The sequence below is a fragment of the Peromyscus californicus genome, unplaced genomic scaffold, assembly GCF_007827085.1.
Source record: "Peromyscus californicus insignis strain IS unplaced genomic scaffold, ASM782708v3 Scaffold_5__1_contigs__length_169319896, whole genome shotgun sequence".
Lineage (NCBI taxonomy): Eukaryota > Metazoa > Chordata > Mammalia > Rodentia > Cricetidae > Peromyscus > Peromyscus californicus.
In genome coordinates, this window is record NW_026294573.1 from 28,697,399 (window position 1) to 28,708,406 (window position 11,008).

General features: G+C 47.8%; 1 protein-coding gene across 1 annotated transcript; it reads right to left on the reverse strand.

The window, feature by feature from the left end:
• Positions 1–247: 247 nt before the first annotated feature.
• On the reverse strand, positions 248–8,566 carry Mrps15 (mitochondrial ribosomal protein S15). The gene is made up of 8 exons (XM_052716109.1): positions 8,341–8,566; positions 8,059–8,100; positions 6,921–6,999; positions 5,259–5,307; positions 4,349–4,433; positions 2,196–2,254; positions 629–820; positions 248–406 (listed from the first exon to the last, which is right to left on the reverse strand). The coding sequence occupies exons 1-8, from the start codon at positions 8,468–8,470 to the stop codon at positions 269–271; spliced, it is 774 nt and encodes a 257-aa protein (XP_052572069.1). The 5' UTR covers positions 8,471–8,566; the 3' UTR covers positions 248–268.
• Positions 8,567–11,008: the final 2,442 nt, after the last annotated feature.

Genomic DNA, 11,008 nt, shown 5'->3' on the forward strand with positions numbered 1-11,008 from the left:
AGTCTCTGTGTTGGTTATTTGGGAACTGGCAGGCAGGAAAGGAAAGAAAGGTCCGTCTACACTCCACCTTATCCTTTGGGACCCAGTCAGGTAGACAGCTCCTACAGCTGCCCTCCTACCCTGCCAGCATTACCTCTCTGAAACATACCCCATGACATGTTTCTATGACGGCATCCACTGGGTGATAGCCAGAACTCTGCCTCTGAGATCCCAGGGTCAAATGAAAAGAAGGCATGTTCCATCACTCTTCAAGGCAGAACGGACTTTATTAATTTTCTTTGGTCACCTCTTGTAGGGTTTGGGAAGGCTTCTCTGGCACCCCCTGGCTGTTTTGTTTTTTGGCAGCCACTGCAGCAGCTTTTAAGGCCCTTCTTTGCTTCTTCTGCTTCTGCACCTCCTGGAAAACCTGGTGGTTGAAAGGGGATAGGAAAAGGCTTTCTAATTTTACGCAAAACCTCAGGTTTGGAGCAGGTCTGTGGGAACTCTCTGATGGAACCCCATTCTTTCTCCATGTGCTGGTGACCTGGGCCAGTTCTAAGCCATGGTCAGAAACAGACAACTTCTCCCTTCTACTCTTTACCCTGGTCCAGGGAGACCGAACAAAGCAACCAACCCTATTGATTCATACCCGAGTGCACAGGGCCTTCTTGGCAAGGATGCGGCGGTGGACCTTCTGGAAGTGCAGAGGGGGTAAGGTATACTCCACCCCCAGCTCTCTGCATGCCTTCTCAAAGACATCATAGTTGGTCTGCCGGAGGAGTTTGAGCATCTTTTTCCTTTGGTCGATGCTCATCAGCAGATGGCGTTTGTGGGCTTTGTCCTATAGAAGAATCTGCATTACTATTATTATTTGTTGTTTTAAGACAAGGTCTCACTGTGTGGCCCAGGCTGGCCTCAAACACATGGCAATTCTCCTGCCTCAGCGTCCTGGTTGCTGGGATGACAGGCCTAAGCCACCATACTTATTACTCTTAATTTTAGTGTTCTATAAGTATTAACATTGTTTACCGTTAATGATGTATGGTCATTTCATTGAACCATCCCAACAATCTTGTGTAAACATTACTGGAGTTCTGCAGGAGGCACTGTCAATGTTCATAGTTAGACAGGAAAATAAAGGCTTGAGCTTACTTAACATTCAATAGCTCTTCAGACTGTGGGCCCTGAGGTCAAGTCTTCAGTCTGGGTCTACTGGCTGGTCTGACTCCAAATCTCACACTCTCCCCTGTACTATCCACTCAGCTTCTTTAGCACTTAGCAGATTGTCCAGCTAGAGTAGGGAGAAACAGGACCTTACTCTCTATTCCAGGTCCTGCTCCGTGAGGGGCCTCTGCAGTGGAGCTGGGATTCTACACCTCAAATGAGCAAAACTGATTTCCAAAGAGCATACTCAACCAGCTCCTGGGAGTACTCAAGGCTAGACCAGTCTGTGTTCATAATTACATACTTATTAAAAACCACAAGCAGTTGGGTGTGATGGCACATACCCTATAATTTAGCTCTCAGGCAGCTGAAGCAAAAGGATGGAAAGTTCAAAGTCAGCCTGGACAGCACAGGGACCCAAACCAATGGCGATTTCCTACTTCTGGCAGCTCTGTGCTCTGCACCGAGTGGTTAAGAACACGGGGCCCTTGGCAAGACTGCTTCATTCCAAGCGTCAGGCATCACTTCTAACAGTGTTCCTTGAGGAATAATGTCACTCCATGGAGAGACTGTGAAAGACACAGTCCAAGGTTCCCAAGAGATGAGGTGAAGAGCCCAGAGAAGTGCTGTGTACCATATTAATTGCTAGTATTAATTCTTGTAATCCTTGCAATCCTGTGGCAGGGGTCCCACTTTGCAGATGTGAGAGGCTTACACCAATAAGCTTCCCAAAGTCACAGCGACTTTAAGTAGAAGTGACAGAGCTAGGATTTGAATGGGTCAACCTGACTATCCATGCATTCAACAAGTATCTATTAAGCAGCCACTATGTGTCCAATGTGACCATAGTCGACAGTCTGTTTTCTTGACCACTGATGACTCTCAGCAGAGTTCTGTAAGGTTCCCTTTGTCCCTCTAAGGGCAGGAGGGGAGTGTTTTCCTACTGGGGTTGAGGTGTCAGTCACTGGCTTCTTAGGATCCACAGCCCTTTACTCCCAGACTCCCCTCCCCCAGGCTACTGTGGTTAGCTGTGAGTGAAGCCCAGGGCTTACCTTTCGATGTTTCTGCATATGTTCTTCATAACTGCGGATCTTGACAGTCAAGGCAACAACTGAAACCACAAACCACAGAGGATGAGAGCTGGGCACAGAGGAAGGAAGTACCCAGGCCCACCTCATGTTTTAAGAACCAAAGGAATAACAATCACCAATGCTTTTGTATAGCTTTCTAAATTCCAAAGCACTCTGAACTGCAAGATCTCCAAAGACTGTGGATTATCTTTCTACTAGAAAAGCAAGTTCAAGAAAAGGAAATGACTTAATTCATAAAGGTCATTATCCACCACAGCAAACAGCATTGTGTAGGTGGTGGTGGTGGTGGTGGTGTAGTGGGAGAAGATGGTTGACACAAAGTCTCACTATGAGGCTCAATCTGACCTTACACTTGCTACGTAGCCCAGACTGAACTTGTCATCCTTCTGCCTCTGCCTACTTCACCTAGAATTGTGGGTGTGTGCCACTATGCCTGTCTGGTAAACAGCACTCTCAATGGCAAAAATTTAGTCCTATTTTCTGACACTGTGATATAGTGTTTTCATGTACAAAGCTCATGCCTGAGAACAGTGCAATTCAGCTACAAAAATAACGGAGGCACAGGCAGGTGGATCTCCGTGAGCTGTCGACATGGCAAGTTTCAGGCCAGCTGGGGCTGCACGGTAAGACAGTGTCTAAAACAATGGTTGTCAATCTGTGGGTCTCAACCCCTTTGGGGGACACCTATCAGATATCCTGCATAGCAGATCTCCTGCATAGCAGATATTTACATTACGATCATGTCAGTAGCAAAATTAGTTATGAAGTAGCAACCACAACATGAAGAACTGTAATAAAGGGTTGCAACGTTAGGAAGGCTGAGAACCACTGGTCTAAAAGGAAAGAGACAAAGACCCTAAAAACAACAACAAAACCAGAAACCCATCAATGTTTTCACTAAGCTTAGGATCTTGTGTTGAGTTGGGCTGCATTCATAGCTACCTGGGGCACATGCAGCCCGCAGGCCACAGTTTGAACATACCAGCAAGAGCATTAAATTCAGGAATTAACTCTAGCATACAATCACAGTTAATGACTCACCACTCTACTAGAGGTCCCAGCCAGCACATTAAGATAAGATTCTAAAACTGTCAAGAGGGTCCAGAAGGTGGCTGAGTGGGGAAAGATGATGTGGCACAAACTTGACACCTGAGTTCACTTCCTGGAGTCCATGGTGGGAGAAGGAATGGATTTCTGGAAACTGTCCTCTGATCTCCACACCCTCACACATCATATACTTACACACACAATAATAATAATAATAAACTGAAAATATACTATTTTTCTGTGCTTTCATTATTAAGTTTTTAGAACTAAAACTTCTCAGAGGACTGGAGAGGTGGTGTAGGGTTAAGAATAGCTGCTATTCCAGAGGACCCAAGTTCGGTTCCCAGTACATGGTGGCTCATAACCATCTGTAACTAGAGCTCCAGGAGATCTGAAGCCCTTTTTGACTTCTGCTGAAATCAGGCACACACACAGTGCAGACACACATGCAGGCAGACACCCATACACATTAACAAAATGGATTTTTAAAAAAGTGAATGAGGAATGAAGAGGGAGGGGGCACTAAAAGCTGTAATGTAGGATAATGGCTACGGGGAAGGAAACATGCAGAGACTTCACTGGGCCACTAATTCACCCCACTGCTGCCCCGTGGTTCAAAAGGCTTTCACTCATGTCTAATGAAGGCTATTACCAATTCCAGCTGGAAACCAACAGGAACATGGAAATGTTCAAGCCAGTGGGCATAACAGTACTCCACAGATGTGAATCTCACTGTTACTAGCCTAATCTTTTGTTTCCGGAGTGTGTTCATATTCTCTAGATTCTCAAGTCTTGCCACAAAGTAGGACACACAGTCTTTTGCCCTGTCCCCAGCTAGCTCCATCTTCAGAGTGGGAAGCAGGGACCCTAGAGAAGATAGGTGACCTGTGTGATTTCACACAGAGCAATGGGCAGGACACAGCGGATCACTCAGCATCACTGACTTTGGGATCCAGAGTTCCAGTCCATCATATATCTTCCCTTCCCAAGCCACATCAAGAGCCCTAGACGAGGTACCAGCTAGCAGACTCCTTTGTACCCCCACTTCCAAGGGCCCCTGGACCAACCTCGAGCCTCCAAGGTTCTAGAATCCTCAGGGTTTTCCGAAATCTTGCTCATCCATTGTTCTTGTTTGATTTTCAACTTCTCTTTCTGTTAAGGACAGAAATTGGGGGAAATCTGTGTGGTTTATGATCCTTGAAGGACTAACCTTCCTGACTGGAAGGCTGCAGTTATGGCAGCGAGGCCCAGAAAAAGTGAGGCCAGAGCTTACTATATTCATTATGGCCTTGGATAACCACATGGCTACGCATATCTTCATGAGCCCAAGGTTAAAAACAGAAATAAGAGAAATAGTTTGTTGGCTTAATGTCCTTAAAATTTGCTTACTCATTCATGTCCACATCTGTGGTGGTTTGAGTAAGAATGGCCCCCATAGATCTTATACTTGAATGCTCGGTCACCAGGGAGCAGCACTACCTGAGAAGGATTAGGAGGTGTGGCCCTGTTAGGAGGAAGTGGGTCACTGGGGGTGGACTTTGGACTTTCAAAAGCCAAGCCAGTCCCAGTGTCCCTTTTTGCCTATGGATTAGGATGTAGTTCTCAGCTACTGTTCTAGTGTCTACATGCAGGCCACCATGTTTCCTACCGTGACGATAATGGACTAGACCTCTGAAACTGCAAGCCAGTCCCAAATTAAATGCTTTCTTTCATAAGAGTTGCCTTGGTCACAGTGTCTCCTCACAGCCAAAGACAAACTAAAATAGTGCCCAAGATGACATCTTTACTGTGCACCTGTTTATCAGATGTCAGAGGCACAACGGAGGAGCAAAACTCTCTCTTCACGGTGCTTATGTTGGACAGAGTCTGACAGTGGGAGAAACGGTCTGACTGGGGAAGCCTGAGATGGAGGGATGGAAGGAGTTCCCAGAGAGACGACTGAGGGCGGCCAAGACTTAGGGCAGCACAAGTACTCACCTTGTTGGCCATTTCCAAAGACAAGATTCTTTTCACAACATCATCAACCCTGCGGAAAAAACCAGAGCAATGAGACAAGTACTGGGGAGGGGAAGAAATGTTTTTCTCTTCAACAATTTATGTATTTGTATGTGTGCAGGTGTCTGTGGAGGCCAGAAGATGTGTGACCCCTGGAGCTCGGAGTTATAGGTGATTTTGAGCTCTCTGGCATGGGTGCTGGGACTAAAACTCCTGTCCTCTGGATGAGCAGCAACACTCACTGCTGAGCATCCAGCTAGTCTAACCACGAGCCATTTAAACTAGTTGACAGTAGTTTAAAAAGGGAAGAATGGCAGAGTAATACTTTATCTTACTGGAGATATGGCCTGGAGAGATGGCTCAGTGGTTAAGGGCATTTGTTGCTCTTGCAGAGGACCCAAGTTCAGTTTCCAGCCCCCACTTGGTGGCTTAAAATCATACATAACTCCAGGCCCAGGAGATCCAATGCCCTCTTATGACCGCTGTGTACTAGGCACGCATGTGGTGCACAAACATGTATGTGGGCAAAACATACATAAATAAATCTAAAAAAAAGTGGAAACAAACAAAAACCAAAAGTAATCAAGAACGGGGCTGGTCAGATGTATAAAGGTGCTGTGTAAGCCTGGACAAGCCTGAGCACCGGAACCACAAAGCTGTAGAGGAGAACTGACTCCACAGAGTTGTCCTCCGATTTCCATATGTGACCTTGGTAGCTATCCTCTCCTCTCCCATCATGTACACACACACACACACACACACACTTATCATAAATTAAAAAAAAAAGCGGGGGGACTGGAAAGATGGTTCAGTGGTTAAGAGCACTTGATCTAGCAAAGGGCCAGTGTTTGGTTCCTAGCACCCACATCAGTTGGCTCACAACCTCCTGTGATTCCAATGCCACCTTCTGGACCCCGTGGGCACTCACACATATGCACATACATGCTGACACACACATGCACATAAATAAAAATAAATTGTTACGGAGAGTTAAAAAGCAAGAACAAATGACAGTTACTTCTACAAGAAATGCAGCTCTCCAGAAGTGGGCAGTCATTTCTCAGGGATTCAAAGGCAACATGGCTCTGGTTTGTTGGGCTGAAGACAGCACCAGACAATTGGGGCTGTTGGCTTGAGTGTTCTGGTCTTGTCTTGGGGAAGGCAAAGGGAGGATTTGCACCTTAGTTGGACACAGCCAGACTGCACAGTAGGCAAGACAGTCTGTCAGCTTGGGATTCAGGTGCTAGCTCTGTCTCTTAGATACTTAAAACAGAGCATGTCTAACTCTATACAAATAGGACACAATTTCTTCTCTCACAGGGCTTGTGTGAGGTCAAGAGAAGAGAGATTTCTACTAAGTAGAATCTACCAGTAGAGCACGTTAGTTCTTTGGCATCTATTGGTACAAGGTCTTCACTCAGCATACCAGGAAGAAAAGGGCAGTTGAGCTCCATGAGCATCGGCTGCCCCAGCTTCCCACCCGAGCCCACCATACCTGGGGTCCTTCCCAGTGTTCACCACACCCAGGGCTCCACATAATCAAGCTTCAAGTACAACAGGCCAAGTCTTTAAGTAACCCTTTCCCCGCTCCCTGCCCATCCTCCCAGGATTCCTGTGTCCTCAAGTAGGTTTCTTCCTGCTTACTTCTCCATTCTGGGGATGATGTCCTTGTATTCTTTGATGAATGTGGAAGGGGGTGGCTCATCATCTCGGTTGGGCTGGACTGTCAAACACAAGAATGGAATGGAAAACAGGGTTAACTCTCATTCTCCCAGGCTCCACTCTTCGCATTCACTTACCAAATCTGTGAGAAATGCCTAGGGTCTCAACAAGGTAACAGACTTATCTAAGCCCAGTTCCTCCTCTGCAAGCCCCGTGGGCACCTGCTCTCCTGTTTCATGTTGCAAACAGATGGCCTTCAAGGGACATGTACTGTGCCTGCACTTCTCACAAACCCACTTGCTTCTACAGCTATCAGATGCCACACTGGGACAGGTTCTCCCGTGGACAGGAGTGAGCCTGGCTTCCTTTGAATCACTTAATTTCCAGTCTGGTCCATGGGCTGGCCTAGAATAAGACTTAACAAAGCTTGCTGGTTGACTACATGAATGAAATGAAGGGGCAGAGAAAGTGCAGGTATCTTTGGGGGAATGCCAGTATCTAGTATCAATGACCAAAAGCTCAGCTTTGGTGTGTGCAGCATCCCTACTGTGTCCCTGGAGTCCAACCCAGTCCAGCCCAACCAAGATGATTAATTATCCTGTTTAGTCTGACTCTGCTCTGCTACCTACATACAGGACACTAGCAGCGGTAAATACTATTGCACCTTACAATTTATTGAGCGCGGGGCTAAGGGTGTTTTTCATATGTTATCATGACTGAGTCCGAATAACAACCTGTTCCAATGGATCCTTTGACACTCACATCAGCACTGGTTCACACAAAGTAAACTTGCCTCAAATAACATTTGTTGGTTGGAGGGCCCCAAGGCATACTAACTTGGGATGGGAAACTACACCCTTCAAGTCAGAATGGCGGATAAAAAGCGCTCCACTCTAGGAAGGTCTGGTGTTGCCAGGCAAGAACTCAATCGTTTTCACTAATATTCCACTACCTCCTCGTGCTCCCTATCAACAAAGACTTCTGGTCTAGGGCTCTATATGACATGGATGTAGGGGGTCTTCCGGCCTGCCCCTTTGTGCACACCTCTGTCCCTTTGTCCACCCCCAAGATTTCCAAGCGGTCTCTCTTCTGCGTCAAGTCTCAGCCCAAGTCCTCTTACCTGGTTTCTGGATGGCGTATGCACGGACGGCATGCAGGAGACCTATGCAGAACAGAAAGCGCTGAGACTCATTTCCATCCGCAGCCCAGCATGACCCGTCTACCACGGACTGTGGGCACCTGCACCTAACTAGCGCTCTAGTTCCCTCTCTCCCACTTCGTCACTCCTTTCCTAGCCACCACCCTCTGTTTCTCATCCTGCCACTGCCTTTCTCCGGTCTCCGGGTGCCTGGTGTCCTCCATCTTCGCCCAGCCCCACTGCCCCCCCGGCTCGGCGGCTCACTCGGAGGCTGCAGGCCGCAGCGTGCTAAGGCCGGACTGGCGCATCCTCCGCCCCGCAGCGCAGACACCGGAGCCTGTGCCACTGCATGGGCACGAACGGAGCTTAGCGAGCGCCACGCCGCCCGCAGCATGGTGTCTCCTAACCCCGCGGGCCGGCGCCGCCACTGACCCCGCGGCCGTGGCGCTAGGTTACATGGGCGCAGCCATGACGGTTCAGGCTCGACCAATCGAGGTGAGCGCTCGACAAAAGCAACCGAGGCCTGAGCGAATGGATTGGTCGGGAGTGCGGAGGAACTGGGATGGAGCTGGCAGGTTTGGCCTGGTGGGTGGCCTTGCTCTATGGCTGCTGGCGTAGCGCTCTAAAATGCCGCTTATTGACCTTGCATTCGGTCTTAATCACTTCCTGAGTTCTTGACCTTAGGTCGGTGGTTCTCAGCCTATGGGTCATGACCCATGGAGTGGGTGTCGAACGACCCTTTCACAGGGGTCGCATATCAGATCTCCTGCATAATTTATATTACGGTTCATGACAGTAGCAAAATTACACTTAAGAAGTAGCAACAAAAATAATTTTATGGTTAGGGTTACCATAACATGCGGGATTTTGTTAAAAGGTTGCAGCATTAGGAAGGTTGAGAACCATTGCCATAGACTCTAGTTTTTTGGAGGCTTCTGTGGAACTGGCCATACCCACCCCAGAGGTTAATATTCTTTCTCATCCCTCCCTCCCTGGAGTCAGGAGGCCTGTAAGAACCCCCAGGTTACAGCCTTCTTTGGGCGGCTTTGTAGCCCAGTGGCTAAGGATGGAGATTTTGGAAGGGTACTGAGCCATTACTATGAGAGACCCTGTGGGCAAAGTCTACCTCTCTGGGCCACAGTGTTCTCAAACATCAAATGGGGATGGTAATGTGTCTTTTAGGTTGTTCAGCCTATAAACTGAGGCCATTGTATACAAAACACACGGTTAAATAGTCGGCATTCAGGATTCAGTTAGCTGTGATAATAGGGATGTAAGGGCAAATATAAAGGGAAGGGAGGGTATAGGGGAAAAGGGCCAAGGAAAGAACACCCTGCCCCTGACTTGACCCCAAACCTGAGACCAGGGCCAGAGGAAAGTAGACATAGACATAGGCAAAGTTTTTCTGAAAAGGACTCCAATAGCACAGGAAATAATCTCAAGAATTGATGAGAGTGTGGTTGCATGAAATTAAAATAACTTTGGGCAACTGGGGATGTAGTTTGGTTAGTAGAGTCTCTGCCTAGAATGCACAGTCCTGGGTTGGATCCTCAGCAGTACGTACAAATTGGGTGTAGTGCCATGTGAGAGGATTAGAAGTTGTTCAAGGTCATCTTTGGTCTGGAGGCCAGCCCGTCTCAAAAAGGGGTGGGACAGGGAAGATGCTTCAGTTGGTAAAGTGCCTACTGTGCAGCCATGAGGAGCCAAGATCAGATTATAGCAGTCATGTAAAAGCCGGGCACACTGCCTATACTTCCAGTGCAGGGGTTCAGGGAGGTAGAGTAGATGAATCCCGGGAGCTCAGTGGCCAGCTAGTCTAGGTGAATCCAGGAGCTCCAGGTTCAGTGAGAGACCCTGCTTACAAAGTGAGGTGAGGGCTGGAGAGATGAACACTTGTTACTGAAGGGACACAAGCCCACACAAGCATGTGGCTCTGGCAGGCCTTGCCCTTCTCTCCCATTCCCTCTTCCTTGCTAAAAACCATTAGATTACATTTCTAAAGCTAGCCACCAAGGTCCATTCCCTTATTTAGCCACTTCCTCCTCCTGAGGCTGACCACCAAGGTCCAGTTATTGGAAGTATTGAAGTCCAGCAATCAGAAGCCCCCTTTGACTCACCTAATTAATATGCCCAATTAAAATTAAACACCTCGCTGGCCTTTAATCCTAGCTAGCACTCGGGAGGCAGAGCCAGGCAGATCTATGTGAGTTCGAGGCCAGCCTGGTCTACAGAGCGAGATCCAGGACAAGAACCAAAACTACACAGAGAAACCCTGTCTTGAAAAACAAAAAACAAACAACAACAACAAAAACCAACAACAACAACAACAACAAAATTAAACATCTCATCCTAACACAGGGTTTCCTATTTTACCTTTATAAACCTCCATTTGTCTATGGGCCATGTCTGTCTCTATCCAGAGGCAGTCCTTTGTCCCCATGAGACAAATCCTCCTTCCCTCTTTCCCTTGTCCCCTTCCCCTTCTCCCTCATCCTCTATCTCCTTTACCACCGCATCCTAGCCCATTCTAACACAGACCTCCCCTTCTTCTCCTCTGAAAAATTACACCTGCGCCGGGCAGCAGTGGCGCACGCCTTTAATCCCTTGGGAGGCAGAGCCGGATGATCACTGTTCGAGGCCAGCCTATAGTTTACAGAGCGAGATCCAGGATAGGCACCAAAACTACACAGAGAAACTCTGTCTTGAAAACAAACAACAAACAAACAAACAAGAAAATGGCACCTGCAAGGTCGTTTGCTGCTGTTTTCTGCCTGAGTCAGAAAGCAGCCACTTGAACTTTTCTTCCCACTTAATAAAGGATCTCTCTATGAAAACAGGTGTTTGGGTGTGGTTTGTGCCTAATCTGGGGTCTGGAAGGGAGCCCCTGCTGTTCGGGGTCCTCTTCAGTTGCTCTGGCAGAGGACCTGGGTTT